Raw genomic sequence first — 11,532 nt, 5'->3', positions numbered from 1 at the left:
TATGATGCAAACCAAAGTCGGTACTAGATGACATCTTCACAACATCTTCACAACGGAAAAATCAAAGAGCTGATGGCATAATTTTAAGCTTAAACATTCGCAAAAGAAGCCAAATACGTGTCTCAATTTCAAAAGGACCCATGTCTTGGTCTGGCTGTATACAATCAAAATCAATGAATTGCATCATCTATGAGGGGCTATCTTATAGCTGCATTTAAAACTATGAACCATCTGGGATAAAGTTGCTGTACAAACATGAGAGTGGGATGATTGGCAACGCATCCCCCACAACCAAAAGCTCTGACCACAAAACTACCATGTTCCCCAACAAATAGAATGCATTATCACGCTGAGATCAGTGTCACAGCCAAAAACAGCAAGATGGCCAGGCCAAAGCAAAAACCCACGATTGCCAAGAATGCCTGTGAACATTGAACACGAACAGGTGCATAATTCTAGAACAATTGAGGTAAAATTCGATTGAACCAGGAGAATTGTAAAGACAAATGGCCAGAGATTGAAGAATGCGAGTTTCAGCTACCTTCTCCTGAGATTCAAATTTGTATCTTGTAGTAAACCAGGACAATCCTCTGTCTACAAAAGGCGCAAGAGCGAGGGCCCTGCATGAGAAGCAACTCAACAATGTTCACTAATATCTTGCAGGTGTGAATGAGAATGGACAATGCCAATAGATGACCACTCATAGAATCATTAAGCTTAGCAACAATCCCAGGAAATCATCATGTGCAAAGTTGATTTCTCTTGCTGAGATCAATTGTACCCGGTTAGCCAGTATATAAAGATTATTTACATAAAAGAAGATTCTAATATAGCATCTTACCCTCCAGCTCGTATAAGCTTTGTGACTTGGCTTCCAGCCCAAACCATGGCCATTACCTTGATGAATCTGCAAGTTCCTTAAATGATGTCATCCCATATTAATCCTCACCAAATGATCAAAAGAATGCATACCTTTCAACCGCTGCAAGGTAGCCCATTCTTCCTGGTGCTGGTGCAAAGTAAAACCTGTAGAACTGTTTAGATTAGCATATGATGTCTATTATGTATTAACGATCATCAAAAAATGGATTTTCTCAATTTTTTCATGAGTGTGTGATAAATATTAATTTGATAAGCTCATTCTCCACTGAGGGAAGATGAATAGCAAGATAGATACAATGCACTAGCGGAAGTTATTACAGTAGATGATTAGGTGTCAACCCATGCACAGCACCCATTTTGTGAACAAGGATCCGCAGGATTCAATCTGTACTGATATTCAACAACCTCAACAAATTATTTGCCTTTTTCTTCTCATTTAGTATAAATGCATTTTCCCATTAAATTAAATCTAGATAAAATTTGATGCTTGTAAAGCTGCTGACAGTTCTCATATATGATGGAAAAAATCAACGGACATTGGAGAAGTCAAAGTAGAGTGAACCTGCAGCTTTAATGTTTCATCTATGAATGCATATGCAGGAAATTAAAAGCCAGATGATCAAACAAACTAGCTTGCTCTACACCACTGGCTAATGTCTGCAATTACACTCCCATAAATGTAGATCTTCATGTTTAAAGATTTAATATCTAGAAGTGCTGATTCCAGTGCTGACTAAAAGACAAAAGCAACTATGCCATATGTAAGACCATCACTCACCAGACCAGAAGAAATGTTGTAAGGTAGTAAGCAGTGTTCAACAACCCATAGGACAATATTCCAGCTATTCCATATCTCTTCAATTTCTTCAGTGTCCTACCCAAAAAAGAAAGAAGATTAAACAATGCACTCAAGATAATACTGGGAACATTTTGAAAAAAAAGGTAAAACTACACGAATAAAAGAATATTAATGATTTCCAAGAAAATCAACATTTTAGAAAGGTGAAATTAGTGAAGCCTAGAATAACAAAGAGACCAAACTGTAAGCATAACTTGTTTAGAGACTTGGAGAAGGAAACATAAAGCTTAAGGAGTAGTGTTCGAAAGAACAGTCCTCAATTAACCTAGTAGATCATTACCATCATTTCTTTTCTTTTTCTCTTTTGTTTGGCCATTGTCACCATCATTGCTTGAGCAAGAAAAGCCTAAAACAAAAGGATACAGACAATCCAGGCTTGCAGACATCCAGCACATTCCACTTTTTACACATCCAGCTCAAACGGTGTAGAGCTCTTAAAATGTCATCGTCACGATATGCTTTTATGTTTACAGAAGTGCATTGAAACTAGATAAAGACATCAATAGCACTAGCACTGTTAAGTGTAATAAGATTCTCATGCAAGCGACCAACAGCATGCTGAGAAAATCCCGTCCCATTAAAACAAATATAATGTATTCAATTCACAGTGCTGTCCTTCGTGCTAACCATGCTCTGCTCTCTCTCCCTGACCCACCCATTGGTGAAATAATATAGCCATAGCATCTGGAAGCCAGGTGCATTAAGAGAAACTCTCAAACTTATTCTCATCCTTAGAAGAGCAAACCCATATAGAGCAGTGCAAAGAAACTCATCAAACCTCGTGTTTTCAGTGTTCATATTGATATCTATTCGTTCCATCGTATCTGAAGAGGTCCGACATCTTTGATGCTAAAAACAAACAACCTCATGTGAACTATGAAAGAACTAGTACTATGTCCAGATCACGTGAGATGAGAGGTCATTTCTGTCCTGCAGCATCGACTAATGAGATGAAATCAGTACAAGTAATCGATTGAACTACCTTACAGGGCATCCCAAGGATGGGAGGAAGTTTCATCCTTTTCAGTTGAATTGACCAACTAATGCATTGTCTCTATTAAACCCGAGCGCAATTTTGAGTACTAGTGCCCATCAGTATAAAAATTGCAAGGTCGCGAACCTATAGTTCCCGTTCCTCCTCAAATAAAACGGTTAATTAGTAGCTCTTACATAGCCAGTCACTGATAGACTTTTATTTTGTTTATAATAGAGCAAATCAACGTGATAGACTCATATTTCCAGAATCATAAGGCAGGCAGTAAGTACTCATTCGACGCCAGTGGTCCTCCCTCATGTCTTCCACCGTGATCGATTCCTTCCTCACTGGGACAGCTACTTTCTGCATCTGATGGACTGTAAGCCTGAAACGAAGTAGAAAATCTGAGAAACAGAAGAATAGAGAGACTGTGTGGTGTGCGATAAGAAATCTTTTTCCAGATAACCACTCAAAGAAGGGCAAAAAACAACATCAGCTAAAAGCTAATAGATTACATCTCATCAGTTAACAACAAACAGTGTTTCGATAATGACAGGTGCAGCTTTTCCACTCAGAGACTGTTCTCTATTCCTTCAAACCTATGCCTTAACAGGGAAATCCAGCAGTCTCCTTTATCCTGCACATCTTTCACCTGCTCCTCTATCGACGCATGTCCTCTCACCTTTCCATGCCATAATATCGTGCGGGCGCAACAGATGATTTAACATTTCTGTGCAAAGTCAATGAAAAATGTACAGACTGCAGAAACACAATCCTCTCCTCCATCCTCCTAGTGCCAACGGATGTCCTAACTGAAATTGACCTCAAAGACAGCCAAACAAATCCTCGCTAATCATCGTTCCGTCGGCGAACCACAGCGTCTGTCACGACTCACGCTCATCTCCACTCGCAGGACCGAAAAGCAAAAGCAAAGCAGGAACTCACATTGCCGTCGCCGCCGACCGAGCAGAGCCGTCCGTACCGGCAGCGATCGGCGGGGAGGAGAATCTTCACGCTATCCGAGCGAGCGCTTGCGGGAGCCCTTGGAGCGCTCGAGAAGATTAACTGAGCGAGATATCACCATCATCATCATCGAGTTACGTCCGGCGACGGAGGATGATTCCGGCGATGCAGAGAGGGGGGGAGGAGAGAGAAAGTACCTGAGGTTTGGGATGGCTGAGGCAGAGGAAGGAGGAGGCTCTGTGCAGGAGAAGCATTTGACTCGATTAGAGAGCGCTAGTCATGGAAGAATCGATAGATATGTAATTACGTAAATTCAAAGGAGATTCATTTGTTTATATTTTTTTCCCGCAGCGCATAATATTTACCTTTGATTATATTAAGATTCTATTTTTTTTTTTCTCAAATAAATAATTTATAAAGCATTTTCTAAAAATAATCACTTCAAATAATTAGTTAATGAAAATTATTTTGATTATTGACGGCAATTTATGTCTTGGTATTTTTTGGACGATGGACTAGTTTTTGTTCATTTATAAACAATACAAAAATTATTTTGCAACTCCTTTTTTTTATGGAAAAAATATGTTATAATTTTGATTTATTCTTTTGGTCTGACGAGTCTAATAACCTTTTTTTTATTCTGTTTAAGGATCGGTGTGATGTGTTCTTTAATTAGGTCGCCATCAAGGAGGTATTTTTTAATTTTTTGCTCTATGGTGGATTCCATGAAATTGAAAGGAGTCCAAAAACAATTCCAGGCTTCGCTAATCAAATTGAAATGATTATTGAAAATATATAGAAGAAAAAAGAAAAAAGAAAAAAAAGTAGGTGGACAATACGGTTTACCCGGATCCACAGTCACTGGGCTTGTTTTAGGGGGGGAATGGGCTGGGCCCAAATCCTATTTTCAGGGAAATTGCAATTCGGTCCTTCCTCCGACTCTATAGTCGACAAAAAGGCAAAGCGGGAGCCACCGCAGCGCAGAGAGAGCCAGCCTCCCAGAAATCGCAAAACCCTCGGCCCTCTCTCTCTCTCTCTCTCTCTATTCGCCGTATAAATTTCGGGGGACCGAATCCGACCTCTTACGAAATCAAGCGAAGAAGAAGAAGAAGGAGGCAGGCAGCTGAACCCACGCCGGAAATCGAATCGCCCGCCTCCCTTCCCTTCCCTTCCCTTCGCTTCCTCGCTTGTCAAAACCCTAGCCGAAGGTACGCCGCTGCGCCTTTCTTGCTTTCGATGGCGCCGCTCTTGTACGGACGCGTCGCTTCTCGATTGATTGTTGTTCCGGTTCGCGTTTGCCTTCTCTGTCGCGCGCGGCGGCGGCCGCCTCGCGTCGTGTTGTTGGAGCCGCCGCCGCCGCCGCCGCCGCCCGCCGTCGTCCGTCCGTCCGTCCAGTGGGAGGGTTTGGATGTAATGAGACGGCGCTCGTCTGGCGGGCGGGTGGGGTTTTGTTTTGCCGCTAGGTCGTGTTTGGCGGCGCGGTGATTTTTGAAGGTAGCTCGGTGGCCGTGTCGTTCCAGTTTCGTGCTTTGGCTGCTGATTGGGGATTCTCTCGATAGTTGTTCTTGGTGCGTGTGAATGTGAATTTGCCTTCGGAGGCTTGGTCTGTTGCATGTACAGTGCCGCGCGCATGTGTCGATTTTTGGGGATTTGGGCTCTGCGGTTTTCTTTGGCCCTGACTTTAGTTTCTTTGTTCTTATTGGTCTTTCCTGCAATTTCGCCCTTTCGATTCCTTGCCTATCACTGTTGAGATCGTGTATCTTTAGGGGTTACCCTTGCGAGTTTGCACAATCCTGTGGACTTGCTTCTAGACTCGCCAAGTAGCTCTTCAGAGTAGGACTGATACAATTAGCATCAGCCAGCTGGCCTAACAAAAATAGTGCAACTCCAATACTTATTCCACCTTGCGATTAGCAAAATGATGATCCTATTTCCTTTTGTGGACATAATGATTAGATTGCTATTTAAACCTAGCTTCTGAAATGAATTCCATTTATATATTGAGGGCCTACATTAAGTTAGCATTTCTACATCCTCTTTGGATTCTTTAAAGCTAGTTGTGTACTTTTCAGTTTTGGTGTAGCCAGAAAGCTTAATTTCATACATCTAGTTTGGTGGAAATGTTACAAACAGGCTTTTGTGCATAATTTTCTATATGTTGGCTTCTGCCCAAAGCCGTTTTGTATATGGACACTACCCTCCCGGTGCCTTCTTAATGAAATCTTACTAATTTGAAAAGAAATAATGTTTGCATTTCATGGGTGTGTTGGCTTAGCCTCTCCAAGATTTGTAAACTTGGTTTTATTTCTTTTTTATTTAATGCTTCTATCTGAACAATATTGATGTAGTTTTGATGGCAAGTGCAGTTGGAATTGTTGGATGACCAGAGCAATACACCTGAACAGATCTGCTTGTGGATATTGACCCTTGGAGCTTCTTTCTACAGTTTTCATCATCTCATTTCCGGCAAAATGGCGATTCAAATGAGCAGGCTAATTTCCTACTCAGACGAGATTGTTGGTGGACAGCCAATTTATGTGGCTTCAAATTGCCTTCCTGTGAAGGCTTTAAAATATGAACCTGCTGGACATGCCTTCCATGCTGCTGCTATGAAGCTCCTTGGCTGTGAGGAGGAAGATGTGGATGGTTCTGATCAGACTGTTGTCGGGGATAAAGAGCAGACGAGCATGCCATCATTTGATTCATATAGCAGCAAAGGTAAAAAGAAAGCTGGTTCGGGGAGCAATCAGCAAGATCATTATGCTTTGTTGGGTTTGAGTCATCTGAGGTATCTTGCAACAGAAGATCAAATTAAGAAAAGTTACAGAGAGACGGCCCTGAAGTATCACCCTGACAAACAGGCCTCACTGCTTCTAGCTGAGGAAACTGAAGCTGCAAAACAAGCTAAGAAGGATGAAATTGAAAACCACTTCAAGGCCATCCAGGAATCGTATGAGGTTTTGATTGATCCTTTGAAGAGGAGAATCTATGATTCCACTGATGAGTTTGACGATGAAATACCTACTGATTGTGCACCGCAGGACTTCTATAAGGTCTTTGCTCCTGCTTTCATGAGGAATGGTCGATGGTCTGTTAACCAGCCAATCCCATCGTTAGGTGATGAAAATACAACAATTAAGGAGGTGGACAATTTCTACAACTTTTGGTACTCTTTTAAAAGCTGGAGAGAGTTTCCCCATGCCGATGAGTTCGATATTGAGCAAGCTGAATCTCGTGACCACAAGAGGTGGATGGAGAGGCAGAATGCAAAGCTCACAGAAAAAGCTAGAAAGGAAGAATATGCACGGGTACGCACTCTTGTTGATAATGCCTACAAGAGAGATCCAAGGATACAGAGGAGAAAGGAGGAGGAGAAAGCAGAGAGGCAGAGGAAAAAGGTGGCCAAGTATCTGGCAAAGAAGTTGCAGGAGGAAGAAGCTGCCAGAATTGCTGAAGAAGAGAAACGCCGGAAAGAGGAGGATGAAAAGCGGGCTGCTGAAGCTGCATTGCAGCAGAAGAAGGTGAAAGAGAGAGAAAAGAAGCTCTTACGCAAAGAGAGGACGCGCCTTCGCACATTTTCGGCTCCTATTATCTCCCAGCATTTGCTTGATCTCTCTGAAGATGATGTGGAAACACTCTGCATGTCACTTGATATTGAGGCGCTGAGGAGCTTATGTGGTCAGATGGAAGACAGAGAGGGCTTAGAACGTGCAGAAATTCTCAGAAATGCACGAGGGGGCCAACCTAAGTCGGAGGATAAAAAACAAGGTGATAAGAAGAATGAGCAACCAAATAGTTCTGTGGAGGCAAATGGCAGTGTCCCATTAAGCAACTTTGAGAAGCAGGAGAAACCTTGGGGAAAAGAAGAGATTGAGCTCTTGAGGAAAGGAATGACGAAGTATCCCAAAGGAACATCTCATAGGTGGGAGGTTATATCGGAGTACATAGGTACTGGAAGATCAGTGGAAGAAATTCTCAAGGCAACAAAAACAGTGCTTCTCCAAAAGCCGGATTCTTCCAAAGCTTTCGATTCATTTCTTGAGAAAAGGAAACCAGCACAGTCAATTGCATCTCCACTTACAACTAGAGAAGAAGTTGGAGAAACAATTATCCCCACAGCTGAAAGTACTGCTGTCAAGACGGACAATGGAGAAGCATCTTCGAGAAAAGTTGTGAATAACCAGGATCCCAATGATTTGGTTACTGAAAACGGCAGTTCGTCAAGCTCGGAGCAAGATGTTTGGTCTGCTGTTCAAGAGAGGGCACTAGTACAAGCACTAAAGACTTTCCCTAAGGATACCAATCAGAGGTGGGAGAGAGTGGCAGCTGCAGTTCCTGGGAAGACTGTGAACCAATGCAAGAAAAAATTTGCATTGCTGAAGGAGAGCTTCAGAAACAAGAAAAGCTCGGTATAATGTGCTGCACCCCCTTGCCGACTTATAGAAGTGCATGTGGAGATTGGCCGTCTCTGGATGTACCCTTTGAGGTCATATTCTTCTCTTCTCATGGCAGGAATTCAATTTTTGAAATCCATGTCACACGTGAGAAAGAGCATTTTTTACCGAGGACTCATTTTTGACATACCTTATAGGCAACATCTCAGTACAGAGGGGCTCTGTGCGTGGAAGTTTTCCATTGCCCCAGTTTATAGAAGCTTCTCGATAATTATGTACTTCCATCAGTCAATTAGCACACACTTTGAAGAGAGACTCCAAGCCAAGTTAGTTGGCATGCTATGAGCATTATGGAATTATTTGATCTACTGCGAGATTATGAGGCAGATGCAGATGCCTTTTGAGTTTATAGCAATACTGGCTTCTTCTTTTTGCTCGTCTGGTGAATTTTTGTACCGTCATTTTATAGTTTACCGTTTCCATTTTAATGCTGTGAAACACCGATCCTATGGTGATGTTCTGTTCCGATGTAAGTGATGTCTCCTAGAATAGAGATGCTGCATTTTTTTTTTTGTTGGAGCAAGGGCTAGCCGCTAATCTGTGCGTGGAAGTGGAGTTATTTGACCAATGCTCTGCAGTCATTTGCAGGGGAGTAGGGCTTTGGCAGTAATTCTTCGTGCTTGATCCTTACTGCGTGAATGAAAAGCAATAATGTTGGATTCATGTGAACCTCGCATACCTTGGGCACTCTCTAGTGCCGGTGCTCAAAGTGGCAATTTTTTTCTTATGAAGTCTAGAGAAAATCATGCGTTCAATTCTTCTCGAAGGTCAAAATACTTTATTTTCATGGTTTTTGACATTTAGTCAAAGCAATTTGGCTTGTGTAGCAGCGTTCGCAGGTTAAAACCTCAACTCTTTCTAGGGTGATCTAGGGTGATCAGTTCGAGTTCGAGGATGGGTACCAAAAAGAAGCTGAAGTCAACGCTCCTACGGAAGTGGATTTCTTGCGGATGATGAATTCTGGGATAAAGATGTTCAAAGAAATTATCCCTCTTCTTTCTTCACTCGTCTTAGAGGTAGTTACCGTCCCGTGGGGGGACCGCTACGCACCTTAGGCTATTAAGAATTGCCTTTTGCCGGGTGTGATTACAGAATCCTAGATGCGGAGCTTGCCGGGTAAGATGTTGAGTTTGCCGTAATTCTAGAACGTACTCTATTATAATCGATTTTCAATTTTTGAAATCTAGAATCTACTATGTTTGTCTAGAGCCGATTTTGAAACCTATAGTGTTTTTTGAGTATGGTTTCGGGGCTTACTCAAGAGTTTTTTTTTTTTGGTTCTTTTTTTGTTTATTTTTCTATAGTAAAATCATATGAGGTTATGAGTAACAAAGCAGTTCAAAATAAAAGATGAATGACGGAAATCCCTATTTGCTAAAAACAACAATTTATAAGATGAACACATAGTCACGATACAAAATTCAAACATGTAACATACAACATAAATTATAAAACTTCATTCCTTAATCCTCCATAAAAAAAAAAATTAGGGCAAGAGGAAAGACTTCACAAGGAGTTTCGATGAAGAACGAAAGAGTGTTGAGGTTAGAATTTAAGGGAAAAAAAAATCACGGATTTGGCTTATTAGCTTATAAAATCGGTTCCAAGCAGTCCAGTTTGATTTTCAGTTTTTGGAACCTATTCCTAGACCTGTTTTTTAAGTGGTATGGTCCAGTTTTTAGATAGAACCAGTTTGGTTACACACCTGTAACTCTTTATATGGAAAGGAAAAGACCTAGATATGAACATCGGACGCATTTCTTTACCAAAACATAAAGAGCATCGAACCACAGGAATCTAAGAATGAATGAGCCGCATTGTCTGCTCTAGGCCGAACATTTCGTAATGGTGCATCAGATGTGGCTCTCCGAATCGGCGGATCACAATAGCTACTGAACAAATAGTTAAGACAAAGAAAGAATTGCTGGTGCAATTAAATGAAATGATTGACAGATAATAGATGCCGTCACGTCTGTCCTTCATAGACCAGTCGTTTCTTGTATAAAGAGTCCCATTAGCGTTCTTTCCAGCCAGTCAAATTTGTCAGGATCCTTAATGGGGTCCGTGCGATGGCAACCGACACGAATAAACATTCCTAGCAAAACGGGTTCATAGTAATGAATTGAAAGTGTCAAAACATAGAGATTGCCAATGGCGATGTCTTTAAAGCGATGATGTCTTTGATGATTCAAGGACCGGTTGTTCCGTGCACGTACCACCAAGCGAAAGTCTAAACAGCACCCTCAAGCTCCTTGTGCTGGGACCTGCCCTGCTATGTGGAAATAATGTAGAAAAACCAAGTCTCATGAAAATTCCTGCTCAGTTAGGATTACAGGATAAATTCATCCGCGTCTTTTACCTTGGAGGTAACGGGTTGAAATGTCGAGCAGCTGTGTCCCTTTAAGGATGCGACAGGGTATACAGCCTTTCGGCATTTGTTGGCATGTTCCTTTAATGTGAACAGACTGAAGATGTCAACAGACAAAGAAGGCGTTCGACGCCGCTTTGAAACAAGATGCGGGGAAAATTGGCAGATTGGTCATATTTCTGGAGAGACGAAAACGCTCATAAGCATTTCAGGATGCCGCTTCACAGTTTCAAACCATTTAAAACAACTTGTTACTCGAAATATCTTATCCTGGCATCCTCTGACAGTGAAAAGGAAGCCATTTTGAAGTTTTGGTCCTTGGGCGCATCAATCTCCAAGGTCGGATGTATCTGAACGAGATTTCAGAAATAGTTTTCAAACAGATTAAACATATTCATTGAAAAACGTCTTTATAAGGATACCTTCCCCATGTAAAAACATATGACAAGGACAAAAGATCGGGGACCAATCAAACCTCGAAACAGCTCAATATTTGCTTTACGTAATTCAATTGTCACGGTCATCCACCCTTAACAGCAAGCAATTAAGTGATAATATATGGTTGAGTTGCCCACGAAGAAAAACCTGTCAGCTTTGTAGTTATCAAACAATATTTACCTGAGACGAGGCCACCAATCTGTCTAAAAATAATAATAATAAGATACTCATTCAATCCTAGGAATTATCAACTTAAGGAAAGTGTACTTATATTCCATCCTGCAATATAGAGAAATTCCCAGGGCCATTCCTAGAATATCCGAATATGCACTCAGGCCATCCCTAGAGATCCTGCTCAGTATCACCACCATTTTATACCTCAACTGCTTTCAAAGTTCCGCAGCCAAGGTCTGCACAACATTGACAAGAAACCTGCTTTTGAGATCCTTGTGAATATGTCAATTTCAGTCTACTGTGCCCATCTTCTCATTGAATCTAGTCTCCTGCGACAAAAGTTTGAGCCAACCATACAAGAATTCAAATATGACTGTTTTTAAAAATTTCTGCCATAGGATGGTCGCAGACATCTGAA

General features: G+C 41.5%; 2 protein-coding genes across 3 annotated transcripts; one reads left to right on the top strand and one right to left on the bottom strand.

The window, feature by feature from the left end:
* Positions 1 to 104: 104 nt before the first annotated feature.
* LOC104454498 lies at positions 105 to 3,976 on the bottom strand. Of its 2 annotated transcripts, XM_010069361.3 has the most exons (8): positions 3,878 to 3,976; positions 3,663 to 3,782; positions 3,008 to 3,102; positions 1,661 to 1,756; positions 973 to 1,026; positions 842 to 907; positions 542 to 620; positions 105 to 422 (listed from the first exon to the last, which is right to left on the bottom strand). In XM_010069361.3, exons 1-8 carry the CDS (start codon positions 3,932 to 3,934, stop codon positions 345 to 347), a joined length of 645 nt encoding a protein of 214 aa, XP_010067663.2. In that variant the 5' UTR covers positions 3,935 to 3,976; the 3' UTR covers positions 105 to 344. The 2 variants fall into 2 exon arrangements, with proteins under 2 accessions (XP_010067663.2, XP_010067664.2); XM_010069362.3 differs by lacking the exon at positions 3,663 to 3,782 and having other exon boundaries at positions 3,878 to 3,967.
* Positions 3,977 to 4,656: 680 nt separating this feature from the next.
* On the top strand, positions 4,657 to 8,744 carry LOC104454497 (dnaJ homolog subfamily C member 2). The gene is made up of 2 exons (XM_010069359.3): positions 4,657 to 4,888; positions 6,047 to 8,744. Exon 2 carries the CDS (start codon positions 6,152 to 6,154, stop codon positions 8,093 to 8,095), a length of 1,944 nt encoding a protein of 647 aa, XP_010067661.2. The 5' UTR covers positions 4,657 to 4,888; positions 6,047 to 6,151; the 3' UTR covers positions 8,096 to 8,744.
* Positions 8,745 to 11,532: the final 2,788 nt, after the last annotated feature.

This window comes from Eucalyptus grandis, chromosome 7, assembly GCF_016545825.1.
Source record: "Eucalyptus grandis isolate ANBG69807.140 chromosome 7, ASM1654582v1, whole genome shotgun sequence".
Lineage (NCBI taxonomy): Eukaryota > Viridiplantae > Streptophyta > Magnoliopsida > Myrtales > Myrtaceae > Eucalyptus > Eucalyptus grandis.
This window is presented reverse-complemented; position numbering and strand designations above follow the sequence as displayed.

Excerpts from the sequence above, each read along its gene's own strand:
- LOC104454497 (XM_010069359.3), top strand. The coding sequence starts at position 6,152 with ATGGCGATTCAAATGAGCAGGCTAATTTCCTACTCAGACGAGATTGTT.
- LOC104454498 (XM_010069361.3), bottom strand. The coding sequence starts at position 3,934 with ATGCTTCTCCTGCACAGAGCCTCCTCCTTCCTCTGCCTCAGCCATCCC. Across the intron at positions 3,783-3,877 it reads TCAGCCATCCCAAACCTCAG|TTAATCTTCTCGAGCGCTCC; the intron begins GTACTTTCTCTC and ends TATCTCGCTCAG. Across the intron at positions 621-841 it reads AAGCTTATACGAGCTGGAGG|GGCCCTCGCTCTTGCGCCTT; the intron begins GTAAGATGCTAT and ends CTTCTCATGCAG.